Source organism: Carlito syrichta, unplaced genomic scaffold (assembly GCF_000164805.1).
Source record: "Carlito syrichta isolate Samal-C Ts95f unplaced genomic scaffold, Tarsius_syrichta-2.0.1 Scaffold301569, whole genome shotgun sequence".
NCBI lineage: Eukaryota > Metazoa > Chordata > Mammalia > Primates > Tarsiidae > Carlito > Carlito syrichta.
Window position 1 is genome coordinate 57,080 of NW_007245665.1, and position 17,678 is coordinate 74,757.

Sequence of the window (17,678 nt, forward strand, 5' to 3'; positions counted from 1 at the left end):
AAAAAAAAAAGCATTTTCTATAATCCCAGCACTTCGGGAGGCCGAGGTGAGTGGATTGCCTGAGCCTGTGTGTTTGAGACCAGCCTGGGCAACTTGGCAAGACTCCATCTCTACAATTAAAAAAAAAAAAATTAACCGGGTATGGTGGCCTGCACCTGTAGTTCCAGCTACTTGGAAGGCTGAGGCAGAAGGATCACCGGAGCCCAACAGGTCAACGCTGGGGTGGCCATGAGTGTGTCACTGCACTCCAGCCTGGGTGATGGAGTAAGACTCCGACTCAGAAAAAAAGAAACAACTTTTTTTTTTTTTAAAAAAAAGCATTTTAGCCGGGCTTGGTGGCTCAGCCTGTAATCTCGCGCCTTTGGGAGGCTGAGGTGAGTGGATTGCCTGAGCCTGTGGGTTCGAGACCCGCCTGGGCATCGAGACCTCATCTCTCAATAAATCAAAAAATCAGCCGGGCGTGGTAGCACGCGCCTGTGATTCCAGCTACTCAGAAGGCTGAGGTGGAAGGATCGCCGGAGCCCAGCAGGTCGAGGCTGCGGTGGCCGGGAGCGGCCACTGCACTCCAGTCTGGGCGACAGAGTGAGACTCCAACTCAAAAAAAAATTTAAAAAAAAAATAAAAAAAATAAATAAAAAAAGCATTTTAGGTACTCATTTTATAATCTGTTTCTGTTCATCTTAAGATCTCAAATTATTCATGCTATGTAATTATGCCCTCACTGATGGTGCTGTACTTCCCTGTGTCCACAGCTTTTGAGTATGCCTCTTTTTCTGTGGAGTGTGGCCCACTGGGTTCTTTGAGGCTCAACTTGAAGGCAAACCCCTTCGGGGTGGGGTTAGGTGAGTCCACTACCATTCAAAGGCCATGTGGAAGTTAACTCATGGCTTAAGATTTTTCAGACCATCCATGCAATACAAATCTGGGCTGTAAATCACCACAGGGCTCAGCTCCCAGTCACAAATTCTCATAAGACACTCTCCAGATTTTACCACTCAGATTTTGTCCCCTGAAGATTACTTCCTTTCTTGATAGTACACTGATACGTTTTAAAAGATTTTCAAAAAATTCCAGTTGGCATTTTACATTATTTTCAGAGGGAGGGTCAGTCCAGATATCTACCTATTCCATTATATTGCTAGAAACAGAGGGGTCAGACACGCCTCGAAAACTGTATGTTCTTAGTTTCTCTTTCCAAACACATATAACTGAAGTTTCCGCTTTGTTTAATAATCACCCAGTTAGCTAGAATTTGGTTCATTTGTTATTTCTTCTTTTAAAACAATAATAATGGCAGCTGCTGTTAATAATAGTGACTCATGCTAAAAACTTACAGCTGATCAATACTATGCTGCTACTTGTTAAAAACAGCAAGACTTCACACGATGCAATTTTAAAATAAATCCTTCACTCCCAGGCCATACCTGTTGGTATTCTGTATCCAGTCTCCCCCGGTTTTCTGAGATTTCTCAGGATATGATCTGAATGGATGTTTATCAGCATGCCCATTAACCACAAGACGAAACCTAAAAAAAAAGATTATTATGGTTAATGAACTACAAAATCTAATTAGGAGCCCACGCCTGACTGAATGGCATGATGTAATGCTGTTATACAACACATTAGCCATCACGGGTAGCAAAACCCACTAAGCGCTGTTGTCAGGCATGCCAAACGGGGCTTTGCTTTTCTAATACTAATACAATAATCTATTCGAAACACTTTGACCTGATAGCCACAGTCTATGCTTCTGGGAGACAGGAGTGGATAGAAACATGACTTATGACTCTCGCACAAGGCTCCTTCCAAGGAGCTGGCATTAGGGAGTCGGCCTCACCAGACACACTCACTCCTCTGATTTATCACAAAATCTGCACAAGGCAATGGTGCCCTCTCCCTGGTATAGCTCAGGAGAGGAGTGGTGCTCGCGTCACCAGTGTTCACAGGCCGCTGAAAGGGTGGCAGTTCTAGGAGCCCGTCTCTGGTCCTCTGCTCTTTTCTTTCCAAGCTTGTTTGAGCAAACAGTGCACATCCACGCTTCCCCCACCACTGATTTCCAGCTAGCTCATCAATCAGGATTCGCCAGCCACTTCCTCCTCCTCGGCACCTGATGAGAATCTCTAATGGCCGGCTTTGTGGTTCACCCCAGAAACTCACAGCGCCCCCCCACCCACAGGCTTCCTCCCTCATTCTTACAACTCTTCATCACTTAAGGGAGATTTCTCAGTAACACATCGATTAATTTCAATGAGAAAAGTCAAAATCCCAAAACAGTATTTTAGAAAAGGAATACTGATAAAAAGAGGTTAACTTGATTGTTCTGAGATATTAGGAAAAAAATGTGAAAGGTAGATGGTACTTAATAGCAGCATTCAATTCAATATCAAGGAAATGTACGTTTGGGTATCATTATTATTAATTATGCATCAGTTTGGTGACACTGAATAACGTTTCACAGTTAGAACAAGGCCATGGAAAGCCGTCTGGTCTACAGCAAGGGGTTTAAGATTCTTCCTTCTGATTTCACCACTGTAAGCAGCTTTTTTTTTTTCCCTGAGCAGTTCCTGTCAAATTTTGTAACAGGTTTTGTTAGTCACTTATTGGATTTATAGTTGATGTACTACTATAACATTTATAGTTGATGTACTACCTTTTCTGGATTTCAGTATATCACCCCTGGGTGACTTGTTTCCATTAGGAGGTTCTAGAAAAAATTATGTTGCCTAAATAACATGCCCACTTGATTGTTCCTCTATGAGAGAAGCTACTTTATTTCTTTAGATCAAAAGGAAACTAGTATTTGTGTTCATCTAAATATTTAATTCCTTTCGTAGGAATCTTAAAATCTTTGTATAAAGTCTTTTAGTAGTTAAAAGATTAATTACTTTGCTGTTATGAAAGTCTTGTTAGAAATGTATTCTTATTTGCCTTGTACTTCACAGTAACTATAGTGAACATAATTATTCATGTAATTTCATGTTTGTCTCACTATAAAAACAATAAACACTATCAAATAAATATAACACACCAAAGGTAACGTAGTCTGTTTTCCAGTTGGCATATTTTTTCATTTCCAAATTCTTCTGATTGATTGCAGAGAAGCCAAGAGGTTTGTATACAATTTATTGGTGTTTTATATTTTATTTATTAATTATTTTGAGTTGAAGTCTTACTCTGTCATGCAGGCTGGAGTACAGTGGCATGATCACAGTTCACTGCAGCCTCAGGTAATCCTGGGCTCAGGTAATCCTTCCTCCTCAGCCTCCTGAGTAGCTAGGACTACAGGCGTATACCATCATGCCCAGCTAACTTTTCTAATTTTTTTTTTTTTGTAGAGACAGGGTCTCACTTCGTTGTCCAAGCTGGTCTCCAACTCCTGCGCTCAGGCAATCCTCTCACCTCGGCCTCCCAAGGTGCTGGGATTACTGCGCCCAGCCAGAGTCTTACGGTTTAGACTAGCTTGTCAGGCATCTCTTGGTGATGTGATCCTTCTACACGGCTACTTTAAATAATATAAATCTCAGACCAAAAGGATTTTTGTTGTTGTTGTTCACCACAAAAATGATTCCCATGAGAATCTCAAGTAAACATTTAAAGCCTATTTTTTTTTAGCTAAAAATAAAAAAAAGAATCTTCCTTGCCCTTATTCTTTGTTCCTCGTTTTTTGGGCAGTCAGTGTGGTGAGGGGTTGAGCTTGCTGCCCTGTGTTTGCTGCATCTAGACCCTGGGCAGCTCTTTAACTCTTCCAACCTCTCACATCTCAACTGAAAAGGGCATCATTGCTGCCTCAGAGAACACAAGGAGGCATAGAGCCTGTGCTGCTCACGGGAATGCGAAAGCACATTTTCCCTTCTGATAAGTAGGGCAGAAGAAAATAAAGTAGTCAAAAATCAGGAAGACACCTGGGGGTTTCATACAATAAGAATAATTTAGTCAAGCATTTCATAGAGGCATAGATTTATGGGGCAAGAAAAGGATCTGGCAACATTTTCTCAGCCAACTCTCCTTTTATAGAAGATGAACAGGTTTCTCATTTTAACAATTCTCAGGTATGATGAGGGTGCGGCCCTGGGAATACGATCCTAATTCACAGAAAAAAATGTGACTAATTCACAGAAAAAAACATGACTGAGAAACGTGAAGGTACTCTGTCAGCAGCAAAGGACTAAGCAAGTGTTAGTTGTTTCTACTATTGTAAATTCATGCAAATGGTACACATGGATAAAAAGCAAAATGAAGTGTAAGGTCACGTCACATAGCTTAAGGCGAAGCACTGCAGGGTAGTTTGAAAATGTGATGGACCGATTTTGGATTCTTGGCATGCTACTATAGGGGAAGGTTCATCTGGATATGCTGTAATTTCTAAATGCTAGGACAGACTAAATAGACACACAGATGAACATTCCTTAGATGTAAGATTCCCATACTTTTGCATTTTTAATGCTTTTGCAAGTATTTTTGATTGCTAATGTCTTATCGTTGTTTTTGCTCAGAACTTGTCAGGCTACAACTAGACTTTGAAAATGTACATTAATTCACATTAATGGACACAAATTTAAAAATATTCGACAACCTCACAAACCTAAAAGTTTATTCAAGCTCAAAGGATCATAAAAGTCAAACTGCGTTGCGGGAAGATAAGCTGGTCCAGCTTTCTCTCATGTCACAGAAGAAACCGCAGGGGGTTTGGGGCCTGTCTTAGATTACTGGCTAATGAGTGGCGAAACTGCCTCCATGTTCATCCCTGCTCATTCTGCTGGAGCACGATGCTATTTTTAGGCTCTTGGCCCGAACAGGCATCTGCGCACCAGTGCCTGTGTGGGCGAAGGCGCCCAGTGCCTGCGTCACCTCCAGCCCCAAGCTGTGCTGGGACACTTTGACTCCCTCCGGCTGGCTGTGGACCTCCTGCTGCTCTCTCTCTCCCGGGAAGCTCATGGGCCATCACAGCTTCTTTGTTCTCTCCAGAAGTTTAGACTGTGTAACCAGAAATTACTGGGATGGGAAACCAAAAGCGAAGATGTGAACCAGGTGCAGTTCATAGCTGTGGACACTCACCTACTAGGAAGCGGGGATCTGTGACCCAGGCATCAGTGTACACTGCATACTGGCTCAAGTACCTGCTTTGCAAATAGCCGTTGTAAGTGCAGAACATGAATGCCAGCACAGAGGAATACAGAGGCATGGGTTTTCCTCCTCGAATCAGGAATGGGTAAATTAAGGTCCTTCAGAGACAAGAAACAGAAATGTATTTTTTAAAATTGTTTTTAAAGACTATCACCTCTGTGACTCTTCCCTAAATGCCATAAATCTTGCTTCCTTGTACAAACGTCATCCTTAGTAACGCGCGTATTGATTTACTACAACTATGTAGATAGTTACTAAATAAAGAGTCAAGCATATTTCAATAATGTTCACTACACTGTACAAACTCAAGGCTCGACTTCTACAGAATGTGAAACAATACTTTTTTGGGGGACCCAAAAAAGCCTGGATTGCATTTATTAAAAAATCTTGACATGTTTAAACCTCAGTCACCTTCAAAGTACTCTCCGAAGTACTGTTTGATACACCTACTGGGGTTCTTTTTCCACTGCTCAGTTTTTGAACTTGTCAATTTTGATGGCTTTTAGTGCTTCTGACATTTTTTTGATTCACTTCTTCTGCACTGGCAAAACGTTTCCCTTTGAGGACTCTTTTCATCTGGGAAACAAAAAAAGTTGCTCGGGGTGAGATAGGGTGACCAGGGAGGGTGGGGCACAGAGGTCATGCCACTTTGGGTCAAAAACTGCTGAATGCTCAGCACAGGGCGGGCAGGTGTGCTTGTAAATCACGCATAATGAAAAGGGCAAATGCATGGAAAGAATTTCCAAAAAAAAAATTTCACTTAAGTCAAATGCAGTCTATTTCAACAATGCTAGCTGGTACACTGATGCTGATGGGTTTCTAGAATACTTAGCTAGTGGAGGAAGCCTGTACTACAAGGGTCCGCCCTCCCCCAAATAATTCCATTTTTGGGGAGTTCCTCTTGTACAGTGAGTTAGAGAAAACTGGAGACTTCAAGAAGCACTCAAAATTTCCATCACCCTAAAACCAGCAACTCATTCTAGTCTAAACAGCAGGATATGCAGCAAGCCATCATATCCTCCATTGCCATGACTACAACTCCTGTTCATTGAGCACCATCCTCTGCAAAGCCTCCCAGGTAAGTGGGCAAGACGCACTGTTACCCACACTTGACAGAGGATGAAATTAAGACTCAGTCACAAGGCTAGTTAGTGGTTGCATTTAAATGGAAATCTGGGTAATTCAATGATCATGTTCTTCGGTTATGCCACACTGGCTTGGGTGCACCCTCCAGAAGTTTTGAAGAGAGAAAATGAATGGACAATGCATTTGAAATTTACAAAAAAAAGAGAATGCAAAATTTTGTTTTGTCTGTGGATTTTCTCTTTAATATCAATGTATACTACAGTAAAAGAGAGGACATCACTACATGTCCTACAGACCTTAAGCAGATAATGAGGAACTACTATGAACAACTTTAAATCAATAAATTTGACAACATGATGAAATAGTCAATGTGTCCTTGAAAGACATAGATGACCAAAACTGACTCAAGAAGACCACCTGAATAGCACTGTAGCAATAAAAATTTGAATTTATTAGACTTATGAAATTCCACGAAAGACAAAACTAGACTCAGGGGAGGGGATTAACTGCAAAGAGGCCTGAGGGAAGCTTTTAGGGGAATATTACTACTCTAAATTTTGATTGTGAAACTGAATTTGGACTTATGGAATCCAGAAACGGCAAAAGTAGAGTCAGGAAGGAAATTCACTACAGAGATATGAGGGGAGTTTTTTGTAAGAGGAATATAACTGTCCTATCTTTTGATTTGGGTAATGATTACACAACTACATACAATCACCAACATTCATCAAACTATAGACTTTAAAATGAGTGAATTTTTTTATTTGTAAATTATACCTTAATACAGCAGAAAATTGTGTGTGTGTGTGTGTGTGTGTGTGTGTGTGTCAGGATTTCACTCTGTCATCCAGCCTGGAGTGTGGTGGCATGATCATGGCTCACTGCATTCCCATTTCCTGGGCTCAGGGAATCCTTCCTCCTCAGTCTTCTGAGTAGCTGGGAATACAGGCATGTACCACCACACTTGGCACATTTTTTAAATTTTTACTTTTGTAGAGACGAAGTCTTGCTATGTTGCCCAGTCTGGTCTCCAACTTCAGGGCAAGCAATCCACCCACCTTGGCCTCCCAAAGTGCTAGGATTACAGGCATGAGCCACTGTGTCCAGCCAGTAGGAAAAATCTAAAAACTTATAATTTGCTTGCATTTTAGTCATCTACTTTAGGGTGAAACTATAGTTATTAATAATTTATATTCCGATATTAATAATCACATATTCATAAAAACCTAGGAAGCCTGAAATAGTAATAGCATAATAATGGTAACATAATGTTGGCTATACATCCTCAAGGTATTCTCTTCCCAACTGTCTCACTCAACTTCTTGGGAAAAGTCACATAAATCAAAAGCAGTCTTCAAGGCTGTCATATTGTTCAGGCCAGGTCCCTAAAGACCATTTCATACAGGTTCAGAGCAAAGCACTTGCTGGACATGAAGTATTAATTTGGACGTTGCGTCGTCAGCGAGGTAGTTATTTACCCAGAAGCTGTAGTGCTGGCAAGCACCTGAACAGGAGCAACGAGTCCCAGCCATTTCTCTCTGCGCCTTGGAAACCTGATTCAGATTAGGGCAGACGGGGCTGACGTCTGGCATGCAGGAACACTGCGAATGTTTGCACCGCCAACATCCCCCGTGGAACAAGTAGAACTTGGTTCTGACAGGGATACGTGTGTGTTTCCTGGACCAGTGAGACTTGTGGTGATCAGCATTGGTGCTCCCCTTTCCCCATCCCACATTTCTCAACCAGCCCAGAGGCCTTGAGTTAGACAGCAGCAGAGACCACGGCCGAAGATGGAGTGGTTCTCCCTCTACTCCTGAGAACACAGATGAGAAAGCACCCAGAACAGGCAGCATCACTTCTGAAGTCAGCTTAGGGGTGTCTCAACATGGCAAAGGGAAAAAGGAACATCGGTATGAAAAGGCTGAGAGAAAGCTTCACTGAGAGTTATGGTCTCAAGATTCTTATAGGCAACCTGCAGGACAGAGCTGCGAGAGTCAGAATTCTGAGTTTGAAGAGATACAGAAAAAAGAGCAGAAAATAATAACTGGGCCAGGTGCAGCAGCTCATGCCTGTAATCCCAGTGTTTTGGGAGGCTGAGGTGGGAAGATCGCTTGAGGCTAGGAGTTCGAGACCAGCATAGGCAACATAGCAAGACTGTCTTAGCCAGGTGCGGGGACATGTACCTGTAGTCCTACGTACTTGGGAAGCTGAGGCAGGAGGACTGCTTGAGCCCATCAGTTTGAAGCTGCAGTGGGCTATGATCACACCCCTGCACTCCAGTCTGGGTGACAGAGCAAGACACTGTCTCTAAAAAAATAAAATAAATAAAAATAAAATAAAATAAATAAAAAGAATTGATGTAGAAAGATGTTTGCTAAAATACAGAGTGGGCTGGGCGTGGTGGCTCATGCCTATAATCCTGAGGGTTCGAGAACAGCCTGGGCAACTTGGCAAGACCTCATCTCTACAATAAATCAAAAAATTAGCCGGGTATGGTGGTGTGTGCCTGTAGTTCCAGCTACTTGGAAGGCTGAAGCAGAAGGATCGCCTGAGCCCAGCAGGTCAAGCTGCAGTGGCCGGGAGCGTGCCACTGCCCTCCAGCTTGGGTGACAGAGTGAGACTCCGACTCAAAAATAAAATAAAAAATAAATAAAACACGGAGTGCTCATGTAATGACAGGTTGGGGCTGTGGAACCACCTCCATTCTCAATTCAACATGTGATAATAGGAAGGCAAGGTCAAAAAAGAGGAGGGCAAAAAATCAGGAAGCTTGAAATACACAGTATACAAAAGAAAATGGCTGAAAGACATTTCTGTGTCGGATGTCACAGACTATAAGTACTAGATGTGTGATGTATTAAAGCAGCAGCTCTAAGAAAGCGTGCTGTGTATGTGGAAGACTCCACTGGGTATGGTGAGCATGTGGAGCAAACTTTTCGTCCGTCTCTCCCAACTAGGCTTCTGGCAGCTTGAGGCTGAATTCCGAGCAGGCAAACAACAGCCGACACCTTGTAAGGTGAAACTGGAGCCCTTTCCTGCTCTGTTTTCTGCTGCTTTTCCTCCTGCCACTAACGCTCTATGTCTGTGACAGTAATGTGTGTCCAGATTGCGTGCCGGCAAGCCACAGCCCTGGGGCCAGACCCAGTTTCCTGTGACCTAAGAATGGTTTCTATGTTTCTAAATATTTGAAAAGAAAATCAAAATCATATATTTGATGATCTATACAAATTATATGCATATCCAATTTCAGCGTGCACAGATGAAGTCTTGCAGGGATGCAGCCATAATTTCCTCACATATTGACAGTGGTGGCTCTCGTGGCAATCTGGAAACGCTGCATGCTTTCTGCGCTCTGCAAATCGGCGACACAGCTTCAACTCAACAGCGTTTCAAATGCCACACGTTATCAGTGCACACCCATCATGTCAAAACAAGAAAAACTGCCTCTGAATGTCACGTTTTGTTGCCAGATCAGATGGCAAAGCATTCTTTAGTATGCAATGACACAAGAGCTATGTCGAAAGAACAGAGGTTGGTATCACCAGACTCGGCACTCAACACAATGTTCCTGACTTGCAGAGAAGCAACGATCAGAAAAGTCAGGAAATTTAAGATGGCAGCTCATTGCAGCAGAAATAGAAATAAAAATGAGGCTACGACCAAGTAAGTTATCAGGTGTCTCATTGGTCAGTGAAGCAAGGAAGGCTGGATTGCCATGTTGTGTTAATTAACTGCAGCATCCACACAGATATGTCCAGAGGATGTACATTTGCTGAAGACCATCAGACTTTCAGTGAGAACAGTTGCTTGAGGAGTTAAGAGCACTGGAAGCAGTATCAACAGTCAAAAACAAGGTATGTGGGCCGGGTACAGTGGCTCAAGTCTGCAATCCCAGGACTTTGGGAGGCTGAGGAGAAAGGACTGCCTGAGCTCAGGGGTTTGAGACCAGCCTGGGCAACTTGGTGAGCTCTCGTTTCTACAATAAAAATATGCCAGGCACAGTAGCAAGCACCCGTAGTTTCAGCTACTTGGAAGGCTGAAACAGAAGAATTGTCTGAGTCCAGCAGGTCAAGGCTACGGTGGCCATGAGAGAGCTACTGTACTCCAGTCTGGGAGACAGAGTGAGACTCTGACTAAAAAAAAAAAAAAAAAAACCCAAGGCGTATGCCCAGCACAGTGGCTCACACCTGTAATTCCAGCATTTTGGGAGGCAGAGGCAAGAGGACTGCCTGAGCCTAGGGGTTCGAGACTAGCATGGGCAACTTGGCCAGACCTCATCTCTACAATAAATTTAAAAAGTAGCTGGGTGTGGTGGCGTGCACCTGTAGTTCCAGCTACCTGGAAGGCTGAGAAGGAAGGATCGCCTGAGCCTAGCAGGACTAGGCTGCAGTGTGAGACTTCAACTCAAAAATAGTCTATGGATGTTACTGATACTGCTCAGTTGTTTGTTTATTCAGGGAGTCAATGCCAAGGTTGAAGTGACTGAAGAATTTCTAAACTGTCTGTGTGGAAAGACTACAGGTGAGAATATTTTCAAATAAGTTGAGAAAACATGAATTTAGTAGACCCAAAATGGAATCTGCTAAGATAGTACAGTGGATGGTGGAAAAAATGTCTAGAACAGAAAAACAAACAAACCACACACATTCAATGCTTATAAAAATGTAAGGAGTTTGAAGTTATTCCTTGCGTCAGCAGGTCCTTTGCAGAAAATCTGTTTCATGTGATGAAACCAAGAGTGTCATCAGTGAACGTGACAGTCCCCTCAAAGCCATAACCACCATTAGTACTGTAACTTTTGGTCAGAGATAAGCTGATTTGCCTTATCACACACCCATCTGATGGCTTAGTAAAGTTTTATCACATTATTTTGAGCTCAGAGCTGAGATCTTTCTGAACAAGAATCATCCTCCGCTGCCATTACTGAGTTCTGAAGGGCCTTGGAAAGCACCTTTTGTACAGACTTGATCATATATCCCGATAAATTCAACCTGAAATTACAAGACAAAACAGCACTGATGTGCAAAATTTGCATTGTGTGAAAGCTGCTTTGACGACAATTAACATTGCTCAAATCACAAGTCGTGTCAACCCACTTTATGTAACTTCTATGCTACTAAAATTGAAAGGAGTGAGATCTCCATTATTACATAACTTTGCAGTGGATATAAACTCCAGGATTAAACTACAGTGCGTCTGAGAACCCAGATTTCCATATTTCAAAATCCATTTAATGGTGTAACTGAGGAGTTGCCATCCAATCTTCAAAAGGAAGATACTAACCTGCAATGTAATAACATATAAAAGGCAGATATCAAAAGACTCCAACAGAATTCCCTAAGTGCCTTCCAAGTGATGAATATGCTCAAATAAAATCACATGCATGTGGGCTGACACCCATATTTGCATTTTCAAAGATAAAATACATAAAAGCTCATTGCAGATCAGCACTAAGAGATGAACATTTACAATAGATGTTGACAATATGAAACACTAACTTTGAATCCCAACGGGCAGAATTTTATCCCTCACCGAAAAAAGAACTCCACTCTTACCATCAGACCAGTGTTATGAAGACTGTGCTGATATCTCTTGTTGTAAATACCTACAGAGTATCTTGGTCTACCAAGCACTCAAAATCACCCTTCCATAGGAACTGTGGGAAACGACTGTTAGCCCTCTGTGAGAAGAAAACTGGAAGCTGAAAATTCCTTAAGGTGGCAGCCATCTTTAAGAGAAAGTATGAAGCATAAAGCACTTGGACTAAAAAGTTCCTTATTCTGGTAACGTGTTATGAATCTGCTTTCTGTTATGGCAACAAACTAAAGGACACCAAAGAGTCAGGTCCAGGGATCAACACAGAGAGTCTATTGGCTAACTTATCAGATTAAGTGTGAGATTAAATTTGATACTTTGCCTGCATGTTATGTTTTCCCTGTTTTATTTTCTTTCTGAAACGGGATTCGCCTTTCATCAAGTTGTTTTTATTACACATGGAAACTGCAAACCTTGGCATCTATAAGGCAACCAGGAACGGGGGACACGTTTGATGACAGGGCTGGCCCAAGACTGTTGAGAAGCCAGCATTTCTTTGGTGCTATAATGGCCAGGGCAATTTGCTGTCTCTTTCCTGTTGACTTTTCCAGCTTAGATGTAACATAAAAGGGCTTCTTATAGTTCCTGATAAAAGTGTTTCTAATAGTTCCTAATCTTATGCTAAATGCCTTTTTTTAAAACTTCAAAGCTGTTACTATTATCCTTATTTCACAGGCAAGAACATGGAGGGTCAGAGGGATATGGTGGTGTGGCTGATGGAAACCACATATGAGACAGCATCAGGGAATGAGAGTGTGCCCTTCCTGGGTGCTTCATCCTCTATACCACACAGACCAGGTGCCAGGAGGATGGTCTGGCCCATGGCATAGGAAATAGTCACTAGAAGTCATTTTGATGAAGTGTTTCCATTAAGCCAGAAAAAAATACTAATTACGGTAAGTGCCAAAAGGTTACAAGATGCTGTGTGTGTGTGTGTGGGGGGGGGGTGGTGGTGGAAATCTTTATTGCTTAGAAAACATGATCAAAAATTTAATAAGAACAATGAAAGATGGGAAAAAGTTGCACCAATATATTGTCAGCTTTATCTCTAAGCGATGGAATTACAGGCAACCTTATTTTTCTCCTTGAATTCCTCTGTATTTTCTGAATTTTCTAACATAAGCATCACTTCAATTTTAAGCTTGTTTGAATGCAATATTGACATGTGTCTTATGTCCTGACACCCAATATATTCAGAACAGACAGGACAAGTGAATTGGAGAAATTAAGATTTCCTGAGCTAAAGACTTGAAATTGCTGATTGAAAAGACACAGAGAGACTCTGTGTGAATATATAAGCAAACCCAGATCACTCATCTGAGGAAAAAGTAAGTACCCTATAGCATCCAGGAAGAAAAATGGGTTACCCAAAAAAACAGTATCGTCAGAGCTAGCCTATACAACCATTCCCCTCCTCGAGGGCTGCGGTAGCACCTGCAGAAAACACAAGCGCTCTTAGCTTCCCACGCTCCTGAACAGAACTAGAGATTCTCCTTAGACTCCTTGAACCCCAGGCTAATTGCTTACACAATATTAAGCCCGACAAACTGGTAAAGCACGGTTCATATTCATTGCTGGATGTGATTTGCTCAAGAGGTGTAAGACTCAAAAGGTGAACCACAGAGCAGAAGGCAAAGGTTATAGGACAGAGTATCACACAGTTTGGGGGGGGCCTTGGGAGGCTTGCAGGAGGCTGGAGAAGGCACTTAGCCCAGGTGGCGGGCACCATGCATGCTAGGTGCAGCTACACACACAGCAAGACTAAGGACAGAGTGGAACGATGCCAGCTCTGTCCCCAAGAACCCAAACACCTGGGATCAGAAGGACCAAGGACCCGAATGATGCTCCTGAAAATGTCCTTTCCCCTCCTCAGGGGAGCTAGTCAGGACCTCGCTTGGTGGCATGCCAGCTGTCCCCCTTTTCTCTCCAGGCTGGCTGCCCTTCCCCCACTAGGTTTTTATGCAAAAGATCCTGTAGCAACTCTACAGCCTGTCTTTTGTTTGCTAACTAAAAGGGAACATCTTGTCTGTACACCCCAGTGCAATGCCAAGTCCATACAGTGGTCCTCAGGAAATGTTTGCAGGTCAAGTTCAAGAAGACCCACAGTCTCCTCTCCTTCCACCAGCACACATGCCCTTCCTCACTTTCCTTCCTCCTTGAGCTGCCCCTGAACCATCAGTTGCTCAGGGAAAGCTGTAGCTCTGGGGCTGCCTTGGGCCTCAGGGACTGCGGGAGGCCCCTGGACCTGGCTCGGGTCCTTACCACACCCCAGAAGATTCCAACTCCTCAGGGAACACCCTGCTAGGCCAACCTCCCAGCTCAGAGCAGGGCCTCGAAGGATATCTGCGAAGTTTGTGTAAGGGTCACACTGCAGGGTTGGGTCTGCAGATGTTGGGTCATCTGCAGTGTCCTGCCTCGGAGGATATCTGCGAAGTTTGTGTAAGGGTCACACTGCAGGGTTGGGTCTGCAGATGTTGGGTCATCTGCAGTGTCCTGCACCATAAGGTTGCAGCAATGCTCCCCGGGTCTGCTAGATGGTGTGTTGCTAGCGCTAAACTGTTTCCACTCTGGTTCTCATCCAAGTGTTCACTGGCTTAGGTCAAATGACCGTTTAATAAATTAGGTGCTTGGGTAGGATGGAAAATGTTTATCTTTTCTACTCAGAAACCTTAATGTCCCCAAACCACATGGGCTAGGTGTACAGTAACACGTACAACTAACAACAACAACAACAACAAAAATGACCCAGCAGTTTTAAAAACTATAGCTGACCCGGCAAATCCTCTCGGAGCAGTTTTTAAAACCCCTGGTCTGGGCACAAGGGACTTCCGTCCCAAAAATTCCCCATGGAATGCCTTGGGGGGAAACAGCCACGCGCCATATCTCTGGGCTCCATCTGGATGAAATGATCTCACAGTCTATCACTCAAGAGGTGACTCGCTCTTCTGGAGGAGGGTTCATTCATTCTTCCACTTATGCTTGTTTAGCTACAATTAAACCTGATGTCTTGAGTTTAAAAGTTTGGACTCAGACTTCAGACAGAACGCTGAGGAGTGCTTCCTACATTTCCAATGCCTTATCTTCACTGGTGCTCAACTCTGGCAGCAGTGTGCTAGGGCATGCCATTCCCCAGAGCAGGGCCCTTATGCCAGACCCAGGGAGAGGAGTCTCTAACAAATACAAGTCTTGACACACACTGGCACGGCTGTGTGGGCAGCCCTCATGCAACTCAGAGGGTGTTCCAAGAGGTTCATGTACATATGAGCTATGGCATATAGGGCACATCCAGGTACATTCAAGTACATATGCATGCGTAGCAAGTAAAATAGTGTCAGGTATCACTGATTCTTATTTTTATTTATTTTTTGAGTCGGGATCTCACTCTGTTGCCCAGGCTGGAGTACAGTGTCACACTCACAGTTCACTGCAGCCTTGACCTCCTGGGCTCAGGTGATCCCCCCAGGTTTGCCTCTCAAGTAGCTGGGACTACAGGTGCACACCACTACGCTTGGCTAAATTTATTTTTTGTAGAGATGAGGCCTTGCTATGTTGCCTAAGCTGGTCTCAAACTTCTGGGTTCAAGCAATCTTCCTGCCTCGGTCTCCCAAAGTGCTGGGATGACAGGCACTAGCCACTAAACCTGGCGAGTGTCATTTATTGAGCCCTCAGACTGTACCATGTAAGCATTTTAGAAAGTTGCCTTAGCTTAAAATGAAAGCCTGTTCCACAAGGTGGTACCTGCACCGTGCCCATTTTACAGGTGGGGAAACTGGTGCAGAGCAGCTTCGTAATGTATCAGAGGTGATGAGTGATAAAGTTAGAACAGCATCTAACAGGGTGACCTTAGAGCTTGCTTCTAGACATTAAAGAAATAGACACGACTTTTGGCGTATTTATGGAAAAGCATATACAGATGAAACCGTCGGACTAATATTCAAATTGCAGCAATGTTTGATCACGTTACCAAGAAAAAAAAAAAAATCCGGGAGCCTGACAATAATTTTGCTAAATAGTGAAGAGTTTCAGACACACAGGCCACACCAAGCCTTTGCTGAACGTTGACCAGCCCATGTTTAAAGTGCCTGCATACTAGTAGACTGGGACACAGACTGTACCAGGTGTGGAGACCGCACCAGTATCCAGGGAACTGATGCACTGAGAACTACGCTGGGGCCAACATCTGATCCTGGCACTGGAGCTGTGAAGCCTGTCTTTTCTCTTCACTGCATGCAAGACTCCAGGAGACAGGAAGGAGGCTTATAAACACACACTGAGTTCTTCCAACCTCTCTAGAAGTGTGTTTAAAGGTGGGATCCAAAAATCAGAGAGGCTGAGTGTCCTGCCCATGTTCACATAGCTAGTGAGGTCAACTTCCTTGGAGGTAGAGATCCTTTTTAATTGTGCAGTTTCCCAGATTCTGAATGAAAACATTTAAAGTTTAATTTTAAACTTTCGACTAGCCATTTGCTTAGGTGTGTAAAAGCCAAAGATCAGGAACTGGAGAGAGTCCCAATTTATTAGAAAACTTGAAGATTTCGGACACAGTCACAGTCATTTCTCAAAACTTAAATAAACAACAACTTCTAAAAGATTTAGAAGTCATCTTGAAGACTTCATTTGTTTAAAATTTACAGCATGTCCCTGGAAAGTCACTCCCAGGGTCCTGGGGCCTCTTACACAATGTGGAGGTGACAGTCTCTGATAGGGATAAAGCCCACACTGGGGAAACCACTTGGAAGTTGGGGAGGCCAGGTTTCCAAGCTGCAGCTGGTTCCCTTGGCAAGCAGAAAAGAGCTCCACCAACAGATACCCAGGGAGAAATAGTAGACAAGGAGCCGCACACAATTGCCAGGGTGACTCGAGACCATCAGCATTCCGCTGCAGACCTAACCTTGATCTAAGGGAACAGCGTCTAGGTTTATTGCATAGCTAACACTTTCCAGATCCACGTTTCACAACCTTCTTTTTCTGTCACTCCCTTTCAGCTCTTTCTCATCCCTGCCTTTCTGCTCCCAGAAGAATCCCTACTTGTTTCTAAACTCTTGGAGTCAGGGGAGAGGACACCTGGGACGACAGAGGAAGGAACCCACGCAGAGAGGACACTTGGGTGGGGCCACCGGCGATGGTGGGGTTGGGGGAGACTGCTGAGAGAAGGCGCGGGGGAAAGAGGAAAGGGCAAGGAGAGGAAGCCGAGTGGGGTGGGGGTGAGGGAGTCAGGTGGGGAACCTTAGGAGGAGGGGAGTGAGAGCACAGGGGAAATGGGATGGCAAGGTGAGGGCGCCAGATCGGGGGGCACAAGGGGAAGGAGGGAGGAAGGAGGGAGAGCGCGGGGTCGGGAGAGTGCGGGGTCGGGGGGCGCAGGGGCGGCCGGCCGTTACCGTTGCACGTAGTGGACCAGGTACATGGCCAGGAGGATGCAGTTGGGCCAGCTCTGGAGACGCGGCGCGGGTGCGAGGGCGCACTGGTAGAGCGGCAGGGCCAGCGCGGGCAGCTCCTGCACCGCCCAGGCGGCCCGCGCGGGCACGTGGAGGCGGGAGGACGACGAGTACCGGCCATAGCCGGAGCTCAGCACCTGCAACAGCACGAGGACCACGCAGCCCAGGAAGCCCTGCAGGTAGGCGAGCGTGTCCAGCAGGCGCTCCTCCGCTTGCTCCATTGCCGCGGCTGAGCTGCGCGCTCCATGCCCCGGAGGCCGCGGCGGGAGGCATATAGGGTGACGCGGAGGGAGGGGGCGGGAGGCGAGGCCACCGGAGGCCGCCTCCGCCGGGATGCCCCAGGATTGGGCTGGCCCCGGCCCCTCCCGAGCCGCCCAGGCTGCGACCGCGGCTCCCCGGGGCCGGACGAGTCACCTGTGTGTGCGCGGGGGCGGGGCC

The 17,678-nt window shown here is 44.7% G+C and overlaps 1 protein-coding gene across 1 annotated transcript in view; it reads right to left on the reverse strand.

The window, feature by feature from the left end:
- SRD5A1 (steroid 5 alpha-reductase 1) overlaps positions 1–17,461 on the reverse strand; it is a 26,011-nt gene extending 8,550 nt beyond the window's left edge. The window contains exons 1-3 of the mRNA XM_008054882.1: positions 17,184–17,461; positions 5,056–5,222; positions 1,425–1,526 (exon numbers count right to left, since the gene is read on the reverse strand). Coding sequence (XP_008053073.1) covers positions 1,425–1,526; positions 5,056–5,222; positions 17,184–17,461 — 547 coding nt within the window. The remainder of the gene's footprint in view (positions 1–1,424; positions 1,527–5,055; positions 5,223–17,183) is intronic.
- Positions 17,462–17,678: the final 217 nt, after the last annotated feature.